We start from the raw sequence: 22,046 nt of genomic DNA on the forward strand, positions 1-22,046 counted from the left end.
AGAAAGTGATCATTTGCGAGGCAGAATGTGGCTGTGGAGTCGAGTGGAAACAAGACGGGAGGCAAGGGAGGTAAAAAGTGAATGAGTTTTTACTGGCAAGAGAGACAAAGTGGATTAATAAAGTTTTTGGTGACAATCGGCTTTGAAATCAGCATCTTTTGCGTTATGGTTTGCATATTATCACAAACAAAGCACTAGGGTAGTGAATTCTGCAGTAAGCTAGCAATGAAAGTTAGCCTACAATTAAAGCTGGAATCTACCAGTATCGTCTTGCATTGTAAAAGTGTTCCAGCCGTTACGGACATTGTTTTGTGAACAGTAATGAACAGTTTCGACATTTCTACATGCTGTGTGGCATTATTCAAGTGTGTTAACTTCTGTGAAGAATGAGTGGGGAGCTAACAATGCAGCCCAGACAGCTCTAGCAGTGAATGAGTAGGTGGAGCAGGCACGTGCTATAAAGGGCCTGCGCTGATAGACAGACTTGATCCTCTCAATCACATGAGACACATTTGACAGAAGTACTGAAAGTAACAAAAACGTACTACCGAACCATTTTTTTTGTATCGGAAAAGTACAGAAGTTTCTGTATACCGTGCTGCACTAGTCAAAATCCATACAGCGCTTGTGAACCAGAGAACCTGAGCTCTGACGTCATGTGTAGCACATTACTGTACAGCCACTGGGTTCCAAGGCACTTATCAATGACAAAAATCGTACATTTTCAAACCATATACGGGATGACGGGCTCTGAGTGGAAAGGGCTATCGCCACCATGAAAAATGAAATATTAGAAATCTCGCTGAGTGATAAGACATTCAAAGGGTGCTTAATGGACCTAGCCACAGATATACTCCCCCTTATCTTTCCCCCTTCAAATTACACAAGTCTCATTTCCTACTGTCCTTATCGGCATTAAGAAGAGTGAACGGGGTGATAGCGCATCAATACACATGCTCTAATTACAAGGCAGCATCCAGCTGCCCACGCCTCCTTACAACATTGTCCAAGCGCTGGCCCAACATTGTCCAAGCGTTCCGAGGGAGAAGAAGCACAGAGCACAGTCCTGGCCTTGCCTGCTGCACACAAGGCATTCAACAATCAAATGGAGGAGGTCAGAAGGTCAAAGAGGACAGGTCACGCTGATGTTGTTGTGGAGATGTTTAGTTCCACTGCTCTGTAAATTTTGATTCCTGGTTCAATCTGATTCATGTGCACTGGAGTGGGGGTTGTGCTGTAGAATTCTTAGACGTTCGCTATTCCATATCAGTTACAGGAGCTCAAATACCCCTACTCAGTACAGTAGCCATCATGTCCGTTCAGCCCCAGCCTTGCTGAGATACTGTCTGCGGTGATATTCCCTGCTCAGTGCTCAGGCCTGGCAGCAGCTACAACCAAAACGCATCAGGAGGGGGGCATTCTGGAAAACTGTCTTGGCAGATGAGACAGGCAGACCTGCAGCCAGCCAGCCACCAAGCGTTGAGCTGGATCACACTGTATATGGCCCTAATCGATGCAAAATAAGCTCTAAATGTGTTTGTCTAGACCAGCCAGCATGTGCAAATAAGGTGCTGTCCGTTTCGGTTAAAGCGATACACAGTAACGAGAAGAGCAATGTCCAAGACCTCCTCCAATCTCCTGTCCTCATTTAGACCGGGGCAGTTTCTGGAGTGGAAGAGAGGTCAAGTGGCCATTGCAAGGAGGGCTGCTGGTGGGTAGAGTAACCTGCAGATCAGCAGGTTACAGTTCACCTTAAATCATCATGATGACGTGTGTGTGTGTGTGTGTGTGTGTGTGTGTGTGTGTGTGTGTGTGTGTGTGTTAATGTGTGTGTGTTGTTCCATATGCTAAATGCTTCCTCTATTTTTGTAACACTGTTAAAGTTATGCCAAGCACATCACATCAGAATAAAAATGTAATTTAACACCATTATCTTTTATAAGCAGTGTTCATCAGCATGGACAGTTTTCCAATTGAAGTGAACGCAAAGGTGCTGTCCATAAAAGCCTGTCGCTGCATATAGTTACCAATTAATCAGTTACTTTCTATAAACAACATCAAAACTGTGAAACCATTGAATAGCTCATAAACTTTCTTTGGAGCGTTCCAACTATGATTGTGAGCACAGACATATTAACTCGAAACCTCCTTCTTGCTAGAAGCAGCACCATTATAATCCTTCATATACTGTACTTAGCTGAGGACGGGGAGCAACAGTCATTTGAATAACAATAGGTTAAAGTAATGCCATTTGTTACCAAAAGAAGGGGAGGATAAAATATGGGAGGGAGGCCAATTCCATCCAATATGTTGTGTCAGGGGAAAAGAAGCCCCAACAGACTATTGGCTGACTACAGCAAAGCCGTTGATGGTTCAAATTAATGGCAGGCTGTGCAGAACTCATTATTCAGGGCGAAAACAATCTGCATCACATGCCAAATTGTTAGCAAGCTGTAATTTGTTATGGATGGTGACTATTAAAACAGTACCCAGATCAGAAAAGAGACCTCGTCGTTTAATCAGGATCCCTATGTGGCCCGGAATTTGTCCTGACCTTGTGACCTGACCAGGATAAACTCTGTGCCCTAAATGTTCTTGATCAGGTCGTATGGTCAGGAATAACTCCTGGCCCTGGTGTTTGGTTTATTCGGCTCCCCATTAGCTTTTGCCGATGCAGCAGCTATTCCTCCTGGGGTACACAAAAAAAACACTGCTAGGCAAGGACTGTCACACAAAATACAACAATATACAAACAATACAACAACAACAAAAAGATTGTGTGTGTTACAGTGTGTCTGTGTCCCCTCACAGTCCCCGCCATCTTTTTTTTAAAAAGCTGTTTACTTGAGTAATTGGAGATGGAAGGGAGTTCCATGAGATCATGGCTCTGTATAATACTGTGCATTGCCGCAAATTCGTTTTGGAATTGGGGACTGTTAACAGACCCCTGGTGGCATGTCTTGTGGGGTATATATGGGTGCCTGAGCTGAATGTTAATTGATTATTCAGACAATCTGGAATTTTCATTACAGTAGTACTTCTCATAAAAACCAGAAGAGATGCAGTTAATCTCTCGTCAACCCACAACCAGGAAAGACTAGTATGCATGTTGTTGATGTAAGTTCTGTATGTGCAGTTAAGGGCGTGCTGCTCTGTTCTGAACCAGCTGCAGCTTTGCTAAAGCTTTCTTCGCAGCACTTGACCAGATTACCAGACAGTAATCAAGATGGGACAAGACCAGAGCCTGAACAACTAGTACAGTTGATTTTTGTGTCATAAACACAGATATTTTTATGACAGACATATGACAGACCATCTTCACTACAACTTTGTCAATATGACTTGACCGTGATAATTGAACATCCAATGGTACACCTAGGAGTTTAGCTTCCTCAACTTGATCAATGGTCACACACTTTGGGTGATGACATGAAGAGTGTGGAATCTCCGCGTACATAGTCATTCTAGCTTTGTGTAAGGCCAGTGGCAAATCGTTTGTAAAAATAGAGAAGAGTAACGGCCCAAGGCCAAACACTTATTTCAACCCACAACTCAACACTTCAGTGGTACTGTCATACAACCACAGACAACACACACGGCCTGATTATTCATCCACCCAACAACTTCGTATGAAGAAACCTACTTCCTATCATACCAACAGAATGGCATCTGAAATGAACCTGTGTATTCATTTGATTTTCATAATTGTCTAAATGTTATAATATTGTTCAACTGAGTGAGAAACTAAGTCACCTTCTAATCCAAAGGATCATTTATCCCCAGGTGTCCTCAAGCAGCTTCAAAACTCTTTGGAAATCTCCTCTCAGACAGTGCAAAAGGAGAATTGATTCTATGTTCCGGCACAGCAGACTGAATGAGTCTCTCAGTCAGAAACCAGAAGGCGTAGTGATGCTGATCTCCTACGCATACATGGGAATGGATTTGTGCTCCTCTCCATATGCATCCATCTTTAAAACAAGAGTGGGCGAGCCAGAGGTCAGAGTTAAGCATGGGTAAAGTGGCTCACAAATCGTTAGTGGTGCCCTAACCCTCATCGTTATCACGCAGTCTGACACCAACACAAACATGGTGGGGTTGTGGGTTTTTTTTGGGGGGGGGGATTGTGTGTGTGGGTTTATTTGTGTGTGTATGTGTGTGTGTTTGTGTGTGCGCGCATGCGTGTTGGGGTTGGGAGAGTCAAAACATGCATAATTCCACCACAATGATGCCAACAGATAAGGATGAGACAAAGAGAGTACATGTACACAGTCTCTCCTGCTTGCCATTGGTATACTCTCAATACAGATGACTATCCTCCCAAAAAGTATTTCCTTTAGCCACAGTATACATAGTTTATTAATTTGCATGTTTTTGTTATTAGATGGGTTTTGTGCACTACGTGGTACAAAGGTGTATTCTAGGACTTAAAATCCCACGGCTCTAGGCATTGGGCGGAATCCAGATTGTCATACCTTCATATTGACCTTGTGCCGACGCAAGATGTTCAGTAATACCAGCACTGAACAAAAGGGGCACTATTTTCAAACCCCACTGAGCTAACTAGCATTAGCGCAATGACTGGAAGTCTATGGGAATCTATTAGCATGCTATGCATGTCCGCTCAGCATCACACAGTCCGTCTCCCCTACAGGCTATAGAAGTGCATCTCTCAATAGATCCTCTTCTGTTGGCTTACGACTTTGGAGCCTTTGTCATGGTTGGATACTGACAAATCCAGCTTTTCCCTGCATTCTGCTCTCTGTAAAGGTCTGTCCTTGCATATTAAACATGTGGGAGCACTAGAGCAATAACATGGAGAGGACTTTGGCTCCCAGACTATACCTTATGTTTAGCCCCGTCTAAAAATGCCATCATGGTTGACAGTGATAGACACACACACACACAGGTTAAAAGGGGAAAAAAATACTGTCACTGATGAAGATGAACGATCAGACTGCAATGCTGTAAATGAATGAGTCAGCCTTGCCCTCCCTACAGACACAGGCCTAGTGGGCTATAGTACACACACAAAGAAGGCAAGGGAAGGACTAGAGCTGGAGCTATCCATGGTGCTGAAACCAAGAGCATGCATGCCACAGCATGTATCTTCAATCTGAGTAACTCAAATGCAAACATATTTTATAATATAATTTGGCATTCCCAAAGGATACTGTGTGCAGGGGAGACTGGATCTGTCCATGGTTCTGAAACCTGGAGAGTCAAGCTACAGCACATCTTTCAGTTATTAACACAAACAAACATATCGCACAATATATTGTTATGTAGAGAAGTAGATTTAGCAAGGCAAGGGGATAACTGGAACTGTCCCTGGTGCTGAAACATGGGGTCCAGCATGCTACAACATGTAGCCTATCTTCAATTTCATTTAGGTACAAAAACAAACATATTTTAAATAGAATTTGGTGCTCATAAGGAGGCTAGGCTGGGGGTGGTGGAACTACCAGTGGTGCTGAACCTGGGAGCTCAGCATGCTATGTGTCTCCTATTTCTCAGATTTACTCAAATACAAACAAATCGGTGTCTTCAATAAGATGAGATTCAGCAGGAAGCTCCAGAAGGAACTGTCCATGGTTCTGAAACCTGAAAGGTATCACGCTTTGAGTCTCCTATCTCTCCGATTTGTCAACATATGACTCAACAGTCAACACAGCAAGGGTGCACACCATCTCTTCTTTAATGAACCCAATACCAATTACTATCTTATAATATAATTTGGTATTCACATACTATAAGGAAATAGGTGCTATTAGTAATCTACCTGCTGTCTACTCCATGAACCAAAAGTTGTTATACACGTAATAATCTAATGTTATTCATATCTATATTTATATTTGTATCTAGGGGCTAATCCAAACAGAAACAAAAGCTCCTTCAATGAAATTGTCCTTCTTCCTTTCATTTAGCATTCTGGTCACAGGTCTACGAGAGGGACTCTCTAGCATTAAATTCTCCTAAGCCAAGTCAAAAGAATCTCATTAAATTGCTTTCAATATAACAAACCATAACTGGATACCAATCCCCAGGGAAAATTGTATTGGACCGTCACACTTTTAGTGGACTAATCATCTCCACACAAGCCCCAAAGTGCTGAATGAGAACTGCCTACATTATTCGAGCTGGAGATTGCTAGTGTGCCTTTCAGACGAGATGATGGTTCTCGCTTTGCCATCTCTCAAAACTCTCTTTGATTGTTTGCCCCTGTGTCATTCTGTTCAAAGTTGTAGATTTATCCTCTAATGGTTTCTTGTCTTGTACCTGGCAGAGATTTGACTGTGGCTCATTTGAGGGCAGACAGTGCCATGTTGGCACTACTTTATTGCGGTCCAGGCAGTGGTTCAGCTCAGAGGTGAATACTGTATCATCTGATTACACTGTGCTGCAGAACTGCCCATGTAGGATATCTGAGATGATCATACCACAGCTACATAGACTATGACCATTTCTGAAATAAATGCTTGTTTTTTTCTAATTGTAACATTACATCTATCCAGCATGACTTGTATATGCAATGACCACACTAAAAAGTTTGGGTAGAGTTTACAACTTGTTGAGATCACTAGATATAGTATTAACACAGTTGTTGTCATTCTGTACATCAAGGCAGCTGTGTTCAAGTTTTTGGGGGTGATCCAAACTTGCTTCAATGACCATGCTGGAGTCACTAACATCAGTTTATAACACATTACAAGATAACATGTGGTGGTAGACAACACATGACAAGAACAGTTCCAGCTTACCATGAGGAGATCACGCAACAAGTTCAGTAATACAAAGTCAGACAGGAGGGAGAAATCATACCGCAACAGAGATAGTGCAGAAAAAAATAGTGATGTCACGAGTCCGTAAATAAGGGTCCTTTTCTCGGGCACTGCAGATACTACTGCGGGTGTGGTGCCTGCATTAGTAAAGCGCGCGCGGTCTCCACGCAAACACAGGAACAATATAATCTGCTTTCATTGGAGAGACCAGACGGCAACAGCTACCCGCCCACCACAACTAGCACTTCCAATTGACGTGCCCAGAAGTTCAAATCATGAATCTGTTGTCAGGTCTATTCACTAAATTGCCTTGCGATCTCACCTTCCTTGTGCGCTGACTACCACCATCCCAATACAGCTTTGTAATCAAGCGAAGTGAAAAGAGTCTCCCCTAGCCCAGGTGGTATATTAAATACATAGCTTACATTGCCACAGCCCACGCAATGACAATATGACATCTGCGCTCAATCTGACAACAGCTTGATATTCCATGCACACCATCCCTTGCTCTCATTATGCCGCTTTTTCTCCCGTCTGCTTTGTAACCGGCATATTTCTACCCACTGGAATAAGAACGAAATTAAAATATTCCGATAAAAGCAACTCGGGAAGACACCAACATTCCACAGAACACCACTTTCATGCACTGAAAGGACTAACCTCCCAATCTAGCGAATCCCACTCTTCGGTAAACATCCGGAGGATTTCTGTCCTTCCAAACGCGGACTAGGCAAAGAGGCACTACGGAATGACTGAGCGATGCGATGCCATTGCGCTCTCGGTATTATCCTCATGAAATCAATTTGAATAGGGGACGTCGACTGGAGAAGGTATTCGTAAATACACACCGCGACGACACCACGACCAACTTGAGCGAGATAGATTTAATGATAGCTTGCTTTACAATCGAACATTTCGGTGGAAGAAGGTTGCAACCAATTACTACACCACTTGCGCTTGACTTGCAGGCGAATACTGACAAGGCGCTCGTTCTATTGAGCATCGTTTCGATTTGAGCTGCCGTACTGCCTTTAGCAGAGGTGGCAGACAAGAAAACCAACTTCGTATTTCCAAAATGTAGAAAAAACGAGTAATACAATCCTCAGCCATGGTTCCATTGCGCATCTCCCCATTACATTTTCCTCTGTGGGAATAGGCTACAACAATAAAGCAAGATTTTGAAAGGTCCCTTATATCACGAAGTGGTTGGCAAGGCACGTGACTACTCCTTTGTGCAAAATGATGTATTGGATTCATTATAAGCAACAAGCCGCGAGATAGCCAGGGAAAGGGTGTCCTGTGAGAGGATTGGAATAAGGTCACTTCTGTACTCACCATTAGCACCGCAAAGTTATTGTGATGAGTGCAATGAATGGTGGTCGTGTTGCCCGTGGAGCCTGTTATGTGGCACCCCTCTGCCCGCCAGCCACCGTGCCCATCGAGCAGGTCAAAATCCCAATAGGCTGCAGTTGGGTCTACACCCAGCGCGAAGTGCCTGAGAGCAATGGTAACCGAGTGCACGGCGCTCCCGATGCTGCACCCATCTGCAAGAAAGCAACACATTAAATTAGGGAAACCAAGTGGAAAGTCTAAGTGCAACATCCAAGAAACGAACACACTGTCACACACACACACACACACACACACACACTTTACTGTCCGACAACCATACATAATTATTAATTCTGCCTATTTTCATAATGTATATCTATCTTTCATTGACATGTTTGTGTTTAAGATTTAAAAGCTATTAAACATCTGCCACAGATATCATCAGGAGGATGGTAACGACAATATATTATAACATGAAAAGAAATAGCACGCATATAAAGATTTGTCAAATGTGTTGTGAATTAGGCTATGTGTTTAGGATAACAAATATTTAGACATAGTTGTGTTTTTAACAAACATATGTAATATGGATCAAATCTCTACAGGCTGCGCACTTTTTCATTTTTGCATGCATGTGCGTGTCCCTGTGTTTGTCGACAGCCGATCATACTTTTAGACAACGTTGACATCAGAGCCATGATGATCAAATGCATGCATTTCCTCTTACCTAATTTGGTGAAAGCAACTGGTGTCGAAACGCTCCTACGTTTTCCATCATCTGCAAGGTTTGACGAATTCCCTGTGCAAGGAAAGAGTTTCCCATTTCGAAAGACAATAAACTGCAGCTTGCAAGTCGAGTTATCAACAGATTGCAACGCAGAGGGGTTAGGCGTACCAGCCAGCGGTAAATGGATTGCGGCGACTGCCACGGAGTTCTGCGGATGGAATAAAAAAGGACAAAATACAAATTGAATAATGCCATTCGCTAGAGAGAGGCTGAAAATTATCACTCCAGTAGCTTGTAAGATTGACACATTGCCTCTCTCTCCAATATTGGTAGCGAGCACAAGTAACCATGGGAATGGGTTTCACTCGGTAGGCTACGTCGTCTGAAGAGCTCTCGTGCGCCTATTTGGTAAGGTTTCCTGCCGCAGAGGTGGAAATGGTTCTTAACATCTCAGCTCGAGGGCACATCAACACTGCAGCGTTGATTTAAAGAGACAACCGGCCTCACTTTATCTTCCCCCCACAGCCTATAAACGCCATGGAACCCCCTGAAAATGACATTTTGTGAGCTCTGGGAAGGATAGACAGTTTCTAAAAAAGTATAGTGGCATTACATTGTACGTGGGTGTGGTTCCAGAATGGATTGAGTGCACTTAGGTGGACCAGACCCAGAGCAAGCACTCCTCATATCTGAGTTCATGTCTAATCAAATAAAAAGGTCCCAAAGTGCTAGTCATCAGCTTAGGGGCATGGGAGAACGTAGCCTACACATAAGTGAATGTGCTCTGATTAATATGTTCCTGATAAATGTTTAATAAAAAATTATACATTATTATGACAACATAATTTCATATTTTTGCAATGGAAATGGGTTTCCACTCCAGTACGACAAGATATACCTAGTGATGTGTTTTTATCCATCCATTTATTTGGACACCCTACTCATTCGTCATTGAGAGCATTCAGGGAGAATAACCAACACAAAACACTGTTGGGTGAAACCATGATTCTACAACAGAATTCAAAGCATTGAAACGTCCATAGGTGCATGAGGTCTGTTATGGATGTATGTGACGTCAAAGGAGCCCGGCATCAGCTAGTCCCCAGGGAAAGAGGAAGAGTTGGTGAGGCAAGGGAAGGACAAACTGTCCGTGATGCTGAAACATGGAGAGATTCCCATCCTATTCCCATCCAATTCCCATTGTTATTTCTATTTGCATCCCAGATTCACAGATACTTTAAGTAATGGATATTATCTACATAGGTCTATCATCCAATTCTCTGGCAATGAATGGCTCTCCTCAGGCAACGTGGCCTAACAAGATTCAAAGTTCTTCAGCTCTCTGACCATTACATTACCCTGGAGCAGGCCAATCCTGTAAAGTGACATGAGCCAACAGAATACTTAAGCACCATCTCTTCTCTTTACAACCAACGTGTGTAAGGAGCCCATGCTAATTTATGACCCGGGTTTGTTAGCTATTTGTTTCTGCATTGACTCGCACTTGAAAGGCTATTGATTTTCATCCTGCAGAGAGAGATGAATCTCTGCCTTGAAATTTATGTTACATGGTTTTCCTCCAGAAAAGCTTAAGCAAGCAGTATATTTCTCAAAAGCACTGGGATACAGGCATCCCTGACCGTGTCAAAGTGGATTTGATCGGTGACGTCATCAGGGACAGGTGAAGGATACAGTGGAATCCTTGAAGGAGTGGCTCAAGGATTTGGGCTCCTATTCACAAAGTGTCTCAGAGTAGGAGTGCTGATCTCGGATCAGGACCTCCCTGTTCATATATAATCTACTCCATTATGATCTAAAATACTAACCTGATCCTAGATCAGCAGTCATACACCAATACGTTTTGTGATGGGCCCAGATCTCAAACAGTGAGGAATACCAGGTGACCTCACCTCACAACACAGATCCTTTCAAATGCCACAACACTGCATGAACATCTTATCGCACAAGCCCATCCTCTCTCTGCAGCTTTTCATCCTCTTTATCAGCCTTTTTGAAGGGATTTATAGCCTAGAGGGTGTGCGGTCTGTGGCATGCACAACGCCTTGCTTTAACAAACGCTCTAAGTCCGTCCGGAATGGCCTAAGAAGGTAGTAAGGCTACATTCGCATGAGGAACTCGCTGGGGACTTCACACTTCAAAGTTGATTTTGCCTGGGCCCACCGTGTGATCCGTGTGATCTTGCCTGGGCCCTTCCCCTTTCTGAAACATTGCATGCTTTAGTCTTACAGATGTAGGATTTTAATTTGAGACAGTTTGCTACCACAAGAAAATAATCCTGCAGCAACAGGAAATGTGAATTATTATGTGGATTATAATTAATGGACTGTCAAGTCTACTCCTGCTCCTCCTCTCCAGCATTCGATGTCGCCGGTTTACTCACCACCGGCCCTGGCTACCCATCATAGTTTCTGCATTGACTAGCACTTGAAAGGTGTAGTGCTTTGAAAGGCTGGTCATGGCTCACATCAACACCATTATCCCAGAAACCCTAGACCCACTCCAATTTGCATACCGTCCCAACAGATCCACAGATGATGTAATCTTCATTGCACTCAACACTGCCCTTTCCCACCTAGACAATAGGAACACCTATGTGAGAATGCTATTCATTGACTACAGCTCAGCGTTCAACAACACAGTGCCCTCAAAGCTCATCACTAAGCTGAGGACCCTGGGACTAAACACCTCCCTCTGCAACTGGATCCTGGACTTCCTGACGGGCCGCCCCCAGGTAGGTAACAAAACATCTGCCACGCTGATACTCGGGGGCCCCTCAGGGGTGCGTGCTCAGTCCTCTCCTGTACTCCCTGTTCACTCATGACTGCATGGCCAACACCATCATCAAGCTTACCAATGACACAACAGTGGTAGGCCTGATCACCAACAATGATGAAACAGCCTATAGGGAGGAGGTCAGAGACCTGGCCGTGTGGTGCCAGGACAAGAACTCTCCTTCAACGTGATCAAGACAAAGGAGATGATTGTGGACTACAGGAAAAGGAGGACCGAGCACGCCCCCTTTCTTATCGACGGGGCTGCAGTGGAGCAGGTTGAGAGCTTCATGTTCCTTGGTGTCCACAACACCAACAAAGTATCATGGTCCTAACACAATAAGACAGTCGTGAAGAGGGCACGACAAAGCCTATTCCCCCTCAGGAGACTGAAAATATTTGGCATGGGTCCTGAGATCCTCAAAAGGTTCTACAGCTGCACCATCGAGAGCATCCTGACTGGTTGCGTCACTGCCTGATATAGCAACTGCTCGGCCTCCGACTGCAAGGCACTACAGAGGGTAGTGCGTACGGCCCAGTACATCACTGGGGCCAAGCTTCCTGCCATCCAGGACCTCTATACCAGGCGGTGTCAGAGGAAGGCCCTAAAAATTGTCAAAGACTCCAGCCACCCTAGTCATAGACTGTTCTCTCTGCTACCGTAGGAACGGTACCGGAGTGGTATCGGAGCCCCAAGTCTAGGTCCAAAGGCTTATTAACAGCTTCTACCCCCAAGCCATAAGACTCCTGAACACCTAATCAAAGGGCTACCCAGACCCCTCTTTTACACTGCTGCTACTCTCTGTTTATTATCTATGCATAGTCACTTAAACTCTACCTACATGTGCATATTACCTCAATTACATCGACTAACCGTTCCCTTGCACATTGACTCTGTACCGGTACCCCCTGCCTTGCTATTGTTATTTTACTGCTGCTGTTTGATTATTTGTTACTTTTTATTTTCAATTTTTAACTTTTTTATTTTTGTACATTTTTTTCATAAAAACTTCTTAAAGCATTGTTGGTTAAGGGCTTGTAAGTAAGCATTTCACTGTCAGGTATATTTATGAAGGTAATACGAGACATTAAATTGGACAGGACAAGTTATAATGCCTTCCAATCCTTCCAATTACCACATACATGCATGGCTTTGTATTATAACTTAACTCAGTCGGTGACAGGTGGTTATATAAGATTGTTAGGGGTTTGTATGCAGATAAGAGTTTCAAAGAGTGTCCAATAGGTAAAAAGTTTTGCTGTGTTGTATGTACCATTACCATATGGTCCTGTTCCTTTATGCACACGTACGAATGTCCTATATGTACACAGCACAGGGGCTCAAATGCAGCATATGTGGCACTTTCATTTTGTTTGCTGTCGTGGACATAAGCATGGGCATTAGTGTTTTGTCTTGTGGGTTTCCCGGGAGACAGGAATTAGATCAACCATTTATCTACAATATGACAACATCCAACTCCCATGATGCTCTGTGGCACAACCCCAATACACCACATCTCCTCCCCACCTACTTTAATTGTCCCCACTATGAACAACAGTCCTGAGAAGGTGACTTTAAACCCCTAGGTGACAACTGCTGGGTCAGAGTGTCACCCAGTAACAGTTCTGGACCACTCACGACTTGTGGTTCTGTCAGTGTTGCTTTTCTCAACAGTAACTGATCTGTGTGGCTTTTCCAGATGACGTCCTCTGCAGTCTGGACAGTGTAGGACACAGGACCAGTCTGAGCAATGACTGTAGCAGGAACCCACTTTGGTCCGTTGAGGTAGTTCCTAGCATAGCAGTTTCTCCAGGATTGAAAGCTCTGTCCTTTGCTCTCAGTTCACAACATTTGACTTGACTCTCCTGTTGACCTAGGACTGTCTCCTTTGAGTTTGGATGTTTGAGTAGGTGCCACATATGCTTCAAAAATAATAATATATATAGCACTCTGTTGTTATTTCCCATCAAGCGTTATTCACACAGTGAATCAGAAGCTCAGAGTGTGCCCATGCTTTACACTGGCCCAGCCCTCAGGTCCACAAGGGATTATGTGCCATTTCTGATAGCCGGAAGACGTTTACACCGAGAGGCCCAACAAACAATAGGAGAGAGTCAGCTGTCTGTATGAACTCTACTGCCATGTAATCATATAACTCAAATTAATGTCAAGCTAAAGTGCCAAAAAAAAATATCTTAAGAGTGTCAAATCACAGTGCAGTTCAGCAACTTGACATAATCAGGTGTCTCTGTGCATAAGCCCGGGTTCCTACCGCCACCATGAGACTGCTGACTACGGGAGCAGAGATTTATATTGCATAGGCAGTTGGTATTCATCTTCCTCAGTGACAAGCTTTGGAGGAGATGTCCTCACCTCATTGGCTATCAAAGAATGAGTGACCAGGAAACAGATACTCTAACCTAGCAGTGACTCATCCTCATTTTAGTCTGAACCAAATGTGAGTCAGAGAAAATGCATCATTGACTTTGTTCGCTTGTTTATATGTTTGTTTCTGAAAGACTAATGTCATGCACAATGTTTACTGATAAGTATAATAATTACATTTTCTTACATGCAGCATAATGAGAACATGGGAATTCCTTCTTAGAAGTGTTTTCTAGCAATTTTTAGGCTGCAGCCTAAATTTAAAATGATGACTCCACATCAAAATGTAATAATTATTTCAAGACGATTGCCATGTTTGAAGCTTAAATGGCCCACCACTCTTTAGTTGTGTTCAGTGTTGTGTTAGCATTACTCACCTAGTGAGAAAAATTAAAACAGGCTACATGGTTTCCATGCCAACCAGCTGCTTCGCCCAGACAAGGTTTGGATTGAGAGCAGATTGGAGCGAGGCAGGAAATACAACTGGCTCTGTGGAGACAGAACACTGTGCCTGCTTCGTCTTGGAGACAGATTCCTCTTCTTACATGGTCTTACGCAATTCTGAACTGTCTTCCAAAATGTTTCTCTCACATTTGAGAGAAATACACTATAAAACGACCTTAGCACACATTTAAATATGAGGTAAATAACATATTGTTTGATTAATCCAAAGGCAAACTGTTTTAAATGAATAACAGTCTAAGTAAATCGGAATACACTGTGCCTGGATTGAGATAATCATTCCTAGTCAATAAACATTATTTTTTTTAAATAATTAATTCAAAGACAAACTGTTAGAAATGAAGCCTTCTGTACTGTAGGTATATTGAATATTCTGTGCGTGGATTGAGATAATTCTTCATTGTAAATAAAACAGCTGGGGTGACGGGGCTGTTTGCCCTGAGAGCATTTCTCTTATAGACTGTAGTGTAGTACTGAGATGGATCTTAGCAGAACAGAGACAGATGCTTCTCTAATGGCACAAGGGAGAAGAGCCTATATCAGTACTGTAAATGTTGTGATGCATTAAAACACTCCGTACTAATTGCACAACAAAGGGAGTGAAAGGCGGACTGTGTGCCTGAGAGCATGACAAAAGCTGTCATCTAAGAGAGAAATAACAGACTCAGTTGTTCATTCAGTTATTCATTTCATTCACTAAACCACTCAGTACATGATGCATTCACTGATAATAGAGCTGAATGACTTGAGTGGCAAACTACCTTATTAAACTGAATGATTTGCAATCAATTTTTTTCTGAAATAATCTATGTACAATTGAAGTCGGAAGTTTACATACACTTAGGTTGGAGTCATTAAAACTCATTTTTCAACAACTCCACAAATTTCTTGGTTAGGACATCTACTTTGTGCATGACACAAGTAATTTTTCCAACAATTGTTTACAGACAGATTATTTCACTTCTAATTCACTGTATCACAATTCCAGTGGGTCAGAGGTTTACATACACTAAGTTGACTGTGCTTTTAAACAGCTTGGAAAATTCCAGAAAATGTCATGGCTTTAGAAGCTTCTGATAGGCTAATTGACATCATTTGAGTCAATTGGAGGTGTACCTGTGAATGTATTTCAATGCCTACCTTCAAACTCAGTGCCTCTTTGATTGACATCATGGGAAAATCAAAAGAAATCAGCCAAGATCTCAGAAAAAAAATTGTAGACCTCCACAAGTCCGGTTCGTCCTTGGGAGCAATGTCAGCCGTCATACCGCTCAGGAAGGAGACGCGTTCTGTCTCCTAGAGATGAACGTATTTTTGTGCGAAAAGTGCAAATCAATCCCAAAACAACAGCAAAGGACCTTGTGAAGATGCTGAAGGAAACAGGTACAAAAGTATCTATATCCACAGTAAAACGAGTCCTATATCGACATAACCTGAAAGGCAGCTCAGCAAGGAAGAAGCCACTGCTCCAAAACCGCCATATAAAAGCGAGACTACGGTTTGCAACTGCACATGGGGGCAAAGATCGTACTTTTTGGAGAAATGTCCTCTGATCTGATGAAACAAAAATAGAACTGTTTGGCCATTATGAACATCGTTATGTTTGGAGGAAAAAGGGGGAGGCTTGCAAGCCGAAGAACACCATCCCAACCGTGAAGCACAGGGGTGGCAGCATCATGTTGTGGGGGTGCTTTGCTGCAGGAGGGACTGGTGCACTTCACCAAATAGATGGCATCGTGAGGTAGGAAAATTATGTAGATATATTGAAGCAACATCTCAAGACATCAGTCAGGAAGTTAAAGCTTGGTCGCAAATGGGTCTTCCAAATGGACAATGACCCCAAGCATACTTCCAAAGTTGTGGCAAAATGGCTTAAGGACAACAAAGTCAAGGTATTGGAGTGGCCATCACAAAGCCTTGACCTCAATCCTACAGAAACTTTGTGGGCAGAACTGAAAAGGCATGTGCGATGAAGGAGGCCTACAAACCTGACTCAGTTACACCAGCTCTGTCAGGAGGAATGGGCCAAAATTCACCCAACTTATTGTGGGAAGCTTGTGGAAGGCTACACAAAATGTTTGACCCAAGTTAAACAATTTAAAGGCAATGCTACCAAATACTAATTGAGCAGTTGTCCTACCAGCGGTGATGGAGCCAGTCAAGATGCTCTCAATGGCGCAGCTGTGGAACTTTTTGAGGATCGGAGGGCACATGCCAAATCTTTTCAGCCTCTTGAGGGGGAAGAGGCACTGTTATGCCACTTCACGACTGTGTTGGTGTGTTTGAACCATGATAGATCCATAGTGATGTGGACACAGAGGAACTTGAAGTTCTCGACCCACTCCACTACAGCCCGTCAATGTGAATGGGGGCGTGCTCGGCCCTTCGTTTCCTGTAGTCTACAATCAGCTTTTTTGTCTTGCTGACGTTGAGGGAGAGGTTGTTGTCCTGGCACCACACTGCCACGTCTCTGACCACCTCCCTATAGGTTGTCTCATTGTCGTCGGTGATCAGGCCTACCACCGTTGTGTCGTCTGCAAACTTAATGATGGTGATGGAGTTGTGCGCGGCCACTCAGTAGTGGGTCAACAGGAAGTACAGCAGGGGACTAAGCATACATCCATGAGGGGCTCCTGTGTAGAAGGTCAGCATGGCAGAGGTGTTGTTGCCTAACCTCGCCACCTGGGGGCATCCTGTCAGGAAATCCAGGATCCAGTTGCAGAGGGAGGTGTTCAGTCCCAGATCCTTAGCTTAGTGGACACTATGGTGTTTAACACTGAGCTGTAGTCAATGAACAGCATTCTCACTTCGGTGTTCCTTTTGTCCATGTGGGAAAGGGCAGTATGGAGTGCAATAGATATTGAGTCATCTGTGGATCATTTGGGGCGGTATGCAAATTGCAGTGGGTCCAGGGTGTCTGGGATGATGGTGTTGATGTGAACATGGCTACATTTCATGGCTACAGATGTGAGTGCTACGGGGCGATAGTCATTTAGACAGGTTACCTTGGCGTTCTTGGGCACATGGATTATGGTGGTCTGCTTGAAACATGTAGGTATTACAGACTGGGTCAGCGAGAGGTTGAAAATGTCAGTGAAGGCACTTGCCATCTGGTCAGCGCATGCTCTGAGTATGTGTCCTGGTAATCCATCTGATCCTGTGGCCTTGTAATTGTTAACCTGTTTTAAGGTCTTACTCACATCGGCTATGGAGAGTGTGATCACACAGTCGTCCGGAACAGCTGGTGCTCACACAAATGGTTCAGTGTTGCTTGCCTCGAAGTGAGCATAGAAGGCATTTAGCTCGATTTGGTAGTCTCGAGTCACTGGGCAGCTCGCGGCTGGGTCTCCCTTTGTAATCTGTGATAGTTTGACGAGGGTCAATGCCAGTGTAGTAGGATTCGATCTTAGTCCCGTATTGATAAGTTGCCTATTTGATGGATCGTTGGAAGGCGTAGCAGGATTTCTTATAAGCGTCTGTGTTAGTGTCCCACTCTTTGAAAACGGCATCTCTAGCCTTTAGCTCAGTACGGATGTTGCCCATAATCCATGGCTTCTGGTTGGGATATGTATGTACGGTCACTGTGGTGACATCGATGCACTTATTAATGAAGCCGGTGACTGATGTGGTAAAGTGGGAGTGCTGCCACTAGACTTGTCTTGAAAGGTGAAATAAAGCCTTGGATTAGGCTGACATAGGGATGTGTCTCTATTTGGCCCAATCCAGAGAAAAACAAATAATAAAATGGACCCCCTTTTTTCCATTCAGTCCTTTCAGTACAATCTCTGTATTACATTACTCTGCGATTGGTTTTAACCTTCAGCAATTTAGTCTGGAGGCTGTGGGGCAAAAAGAAAACAAGATAGTACAATAAAGCAGATATGCTACTGGTCCCTGATTCAGTTATGGGTCCTAATTTTTCTGCCAGCGAAATAAGAAATGGCATTGTTTCAGACATAAAGAGGGTCTCTGTTGCCAGAAATAATAGAACAGGGGAAATTCCAAATGTGTCACTACTACCAACTTTAGCAGCATCTGTCAGAGTTAATACTGAATATGAATCTTCCCAGACAGTAGGGCTGGGAATTGCCAGGGACCTCACGATACGATATTATAATGATACTTAGGTCCCGATACGATATGTATTGTGAATCTATATGCATCACGATTCTATATGTATTGCAAATATACAGTATATTGCGATTTGATGTTCCAAACATATTTCTCACCATATGTCTGCTGCAGAGGGACATGAGAGAGCCATGAGAAAACAGGTTTTGATAAGTCATATTAATAAAAGTGCTGAAAACATGTAAAAAGATTGTGGAAAACAAGTTATGGAAGAACAAATACCGGAGTTATGGCGAAGGTACAGCCGACAAGCACTAGCTAACGTTAACTACCCTTTTTTTATACTCGTTGTCAGAGAATCGATATAATATCATCCCCCAAAATATTGCGATACACCACTGTATTGATGTTCCTCCCCATCACTACCAGACGGCGTATTGTACTCGAACAATGTGATTCAACTTGATATTCATTTGATGAGAGGGGGAAAAAAATAGTGACTGCTTTGTGGCCGTGCAGATTGTAATTTGAGATTTGGCTTGGAGGTGGAATGAGTGTGTGACCTGGGGTGTACTCTACAGATCAACTCATTCAATTACCCTTTCAGCTACTATTTCACTTTGTGTGTGTGGTCTTTATGACAATCCCCTCAATTGTGGTTGGTCCATTGATTAAAATTGAAGTCATTTGAGTTACTGAAAGGGCTATAATTTCAGTGAGTGTAGCGTTTACATTTATCATACAATTGCATACACTGAATTCACAACAGCCTGAAATTGACTGCGTTGTAATTATCAGCACAGTACATACATCATAGATTGTGATTCCACTTCTATTAAAGTATGAAATTAATCTCAAGAGGTTAGAAGAGGACATGCACACGCACCAATGCACAGGCACACACATGGAAAAAGACAGACACATACACACAGACACACACCTACTCTACTGATCCATTTAATCAATTTTTTTCATGATGTATTGGCCGTCTTCTTTTGTAGTAATAACCTTTAAGAGATGTTGGCCCTTTTCCAATTTATGATGCAGCAGCAAGGAGGAGGTATAGCTACAGTGCTTTTAGTGTATCCATGGTAACCTGGTTATGAAGCTCTGTGACTTAATTTCCTTGCAGGGTGCTGAGCACTGGAGTGGGAGTTAAGGGAGCAACTGGTCTCATAAACTACCATCACATCAAAGTGTAGAAACATGAATGTTTATGTTGATGACTGGTGGGGGGCTTGAGAAATGTAACCACTGTTAAACTCAAAGCGGGAGCTATGTAGGAAAGGACTGACCATCCATGATATCAAAATGATAGTTTGAACCATGTTTAGTGTTTGTTTACATTTACTTTGTTAACAAACACTGGAGTATAACAAGCTTATATTTTGGGTCCTGATAGGGTACGACAGCTGAACTAAACTCATGAGGCATTTACAAGTTATATTCTTCAAGAATGAATGGGTATATACTGTGCATTTGGAAAGTATTCAGACCCCTTGACATATTCCAAATGTTATTATGTTACAGCCTTATTCTAAAATGTATTTTAAAAAACAATCACCTCATTCATCTACACACAATAAGCAAAAAAAAGGTTTTAGAAATTTTGGGAAAATTATAAAAATATTAAACTTAAATATCACATTTACATAAGTATTCAGACCCTTTACTCAGTACTTTGTCGAAGAACCTTTGGCAGCAATTACAGCCTCGTGTCTTCTTGGGTATGACGGTACAAGCTTGGCACACCTGTATTTAGGGAGTTTCTCCCATTCTTCTCTGCATATCTTCTCAAACTCTATCTATTTTCAGTTCTCACTAGAGATCGATTGGGTTCAAGTCCGGGCTCTGGCTGGGCCACTCAAGGACATTCAGCGACTTGTCCCGAAGTCACTTCTGCTTTGTCTTGGTGTGTGCTTTGGATCATTGACTTGTTGGAAGGTGAACCTTCACCCCAGTCTGAGGTCCTGAGTGCTCTGGAGCAGGTTTTCATCAAGGATCTCTCTGTACTTTGCTCCAATCATCTTCGCCTCGATCCTGACTGGTCTCCCAGTCCGTGCCGCTGAAAAACATCCCCTAAGCATGATGCTGCCACCACCATGCTAACTATAGGGATGGTGCCAGGTTTCCTCCAGACGTGACGCTTGGCATTCAGTCCAAAGAGTTCAATCCTGGTTTCATCAGTCCAGAGGATCTTGTTTCTATTGTCTATTGGTGCCTTTTGGCAAAATCCAAGCGGGCTGTCATATGCCTTTTACTGAGGAGTGGCTTCCGTCTGGCCACTCTACCATTAAGGCCTGATTGGTATTGGTGGAGTGCTGCAGAGATGGTTGTCCTTCTGGAAGGTTCTCCCATCTCCACAGAGGAACTCTGGAGCTCTGCCAGAGTGACCATCGGGTTCTTGGTCACATCTCCCTTCTCCCTTGATTGCTCAGTTTGGCCGGGCGGCAAGCTCTAGGAAGAGTCTTGGTGGTTACAAACTTCTTCCATTTAAGCATGATGGAGGCCACTGTGTTCTTGGGGACATTCAATGCTGCAGACATTTTTTGGTAGCCTTCCCCAGATCTGTGCCTCGACACAATCCTATCTCAGAGCTCTACGGACAATTTATTTGACCTCATGGCTTGGTTTTTGCTCTTACATGCACTGTCAACTGTGAGATCTTATATAGACAGGTCTGTGCCTTTCCAAATCATGTCCAATCAATTGAATTTATCACAGGTGGACTCCAGTTAAGTTTTAGAAACATCTAGAGAATGATCAATGGAAACTGGATGCACCTGAGCTCAATTTCAAGTCTCATAGCAAAGGGTCTGAATACTTATGTAAATAAGGTATTTTTGTTTTTAATTTTTAATACATTTGCAAGAATGTCTATAAACCTGTTTTCGCTTTGTCATTATGGGGTATTGTGTGTAGATTGATGAGGAAAAACATTTATTAAATCAATTTTAGAATAAGGCTGTAACATAACAAAATGTGGAAAAAGTCAAGGGGTCGGAATACTTTCTGAATGGACTGTATATAATTTATTTCTAAGTCAAAACATGGATGTAGCAACTAAGGATTCTAGCTTTAAGCAGGAGACCATGTCTGCATCCCAAATGGCACCCCATTATTGCACTACATTTGGCCCAAAGGGAATAGGGTACCATTTAAGACACAGCCGAAGTCATGAATCCCTCACTTTGCACCTACACACCCAAAACATATGTAAATAAATGAGATGTCAGAAAGGTAGAGGGATACGGCTGTCTGCATAGCAAAGACAAATAATAATGAGGACCCGGAACAAAGCCTCCAATATGAATCATCTCCCATCGCACATCTAAACGGCATAATGGGGGTTCTGCGATTTCATCACGGTGTTTGATGATGCGACAAGCTGACTGATTCCAGCTGAACCCTTGCTTGCAGCAGTCAGCTAGTCATCAGAGAGGAGAAATGAGCACACACACAGGCACGCATGAGCATAGAGAGCCATGCAAGTACGC

General features: G+C 43.2%; 1 protein-coding gene across 2 annotated transcripts in view; it reads right to left on the bottom strand.

Annotated features, from left to right (window-relative positions):
- LOC106604940 (adhesion G protein-coupled receptor A3) overlaps positions 1–22,046 on the bottom strand; it is a 286,173-nt gene that overhangs the window by 59,793 nt on the left and 204,334 nt on the right. For both annotated transcript variants that reach the window (XM_014200102.2, XM_014200092.2), the window contains exons 13-14: positions 8,839–9,046; positions 8,115–8,323 (exon numbers count right to left, since the gene is read on the bottom strand). In XM_014200102.2, coding sequence (XP_014055577.2) covers positions 8,115–8,323; positions 8,839–9,046 — 417 coding nt within the window. The remainder of the gene's footprint in view (positions 1–8,114; positions 8,324–8,838; positions 9,047–22,046) is intronic.

Source organism: Salmo salar, chromosome ssa01 (genome assembly GCF_905237065.1).
Source record: "Salmo salar chromosome ssa01, Ssal_v3.1, whole genome shotgun sequence".
Taxonomy (NCBI): Eukaryota; Metazoa; Chordata; class Actinopteri; order Salmoniformes; family Salmonidae; genus Salmo; species Salmo salar.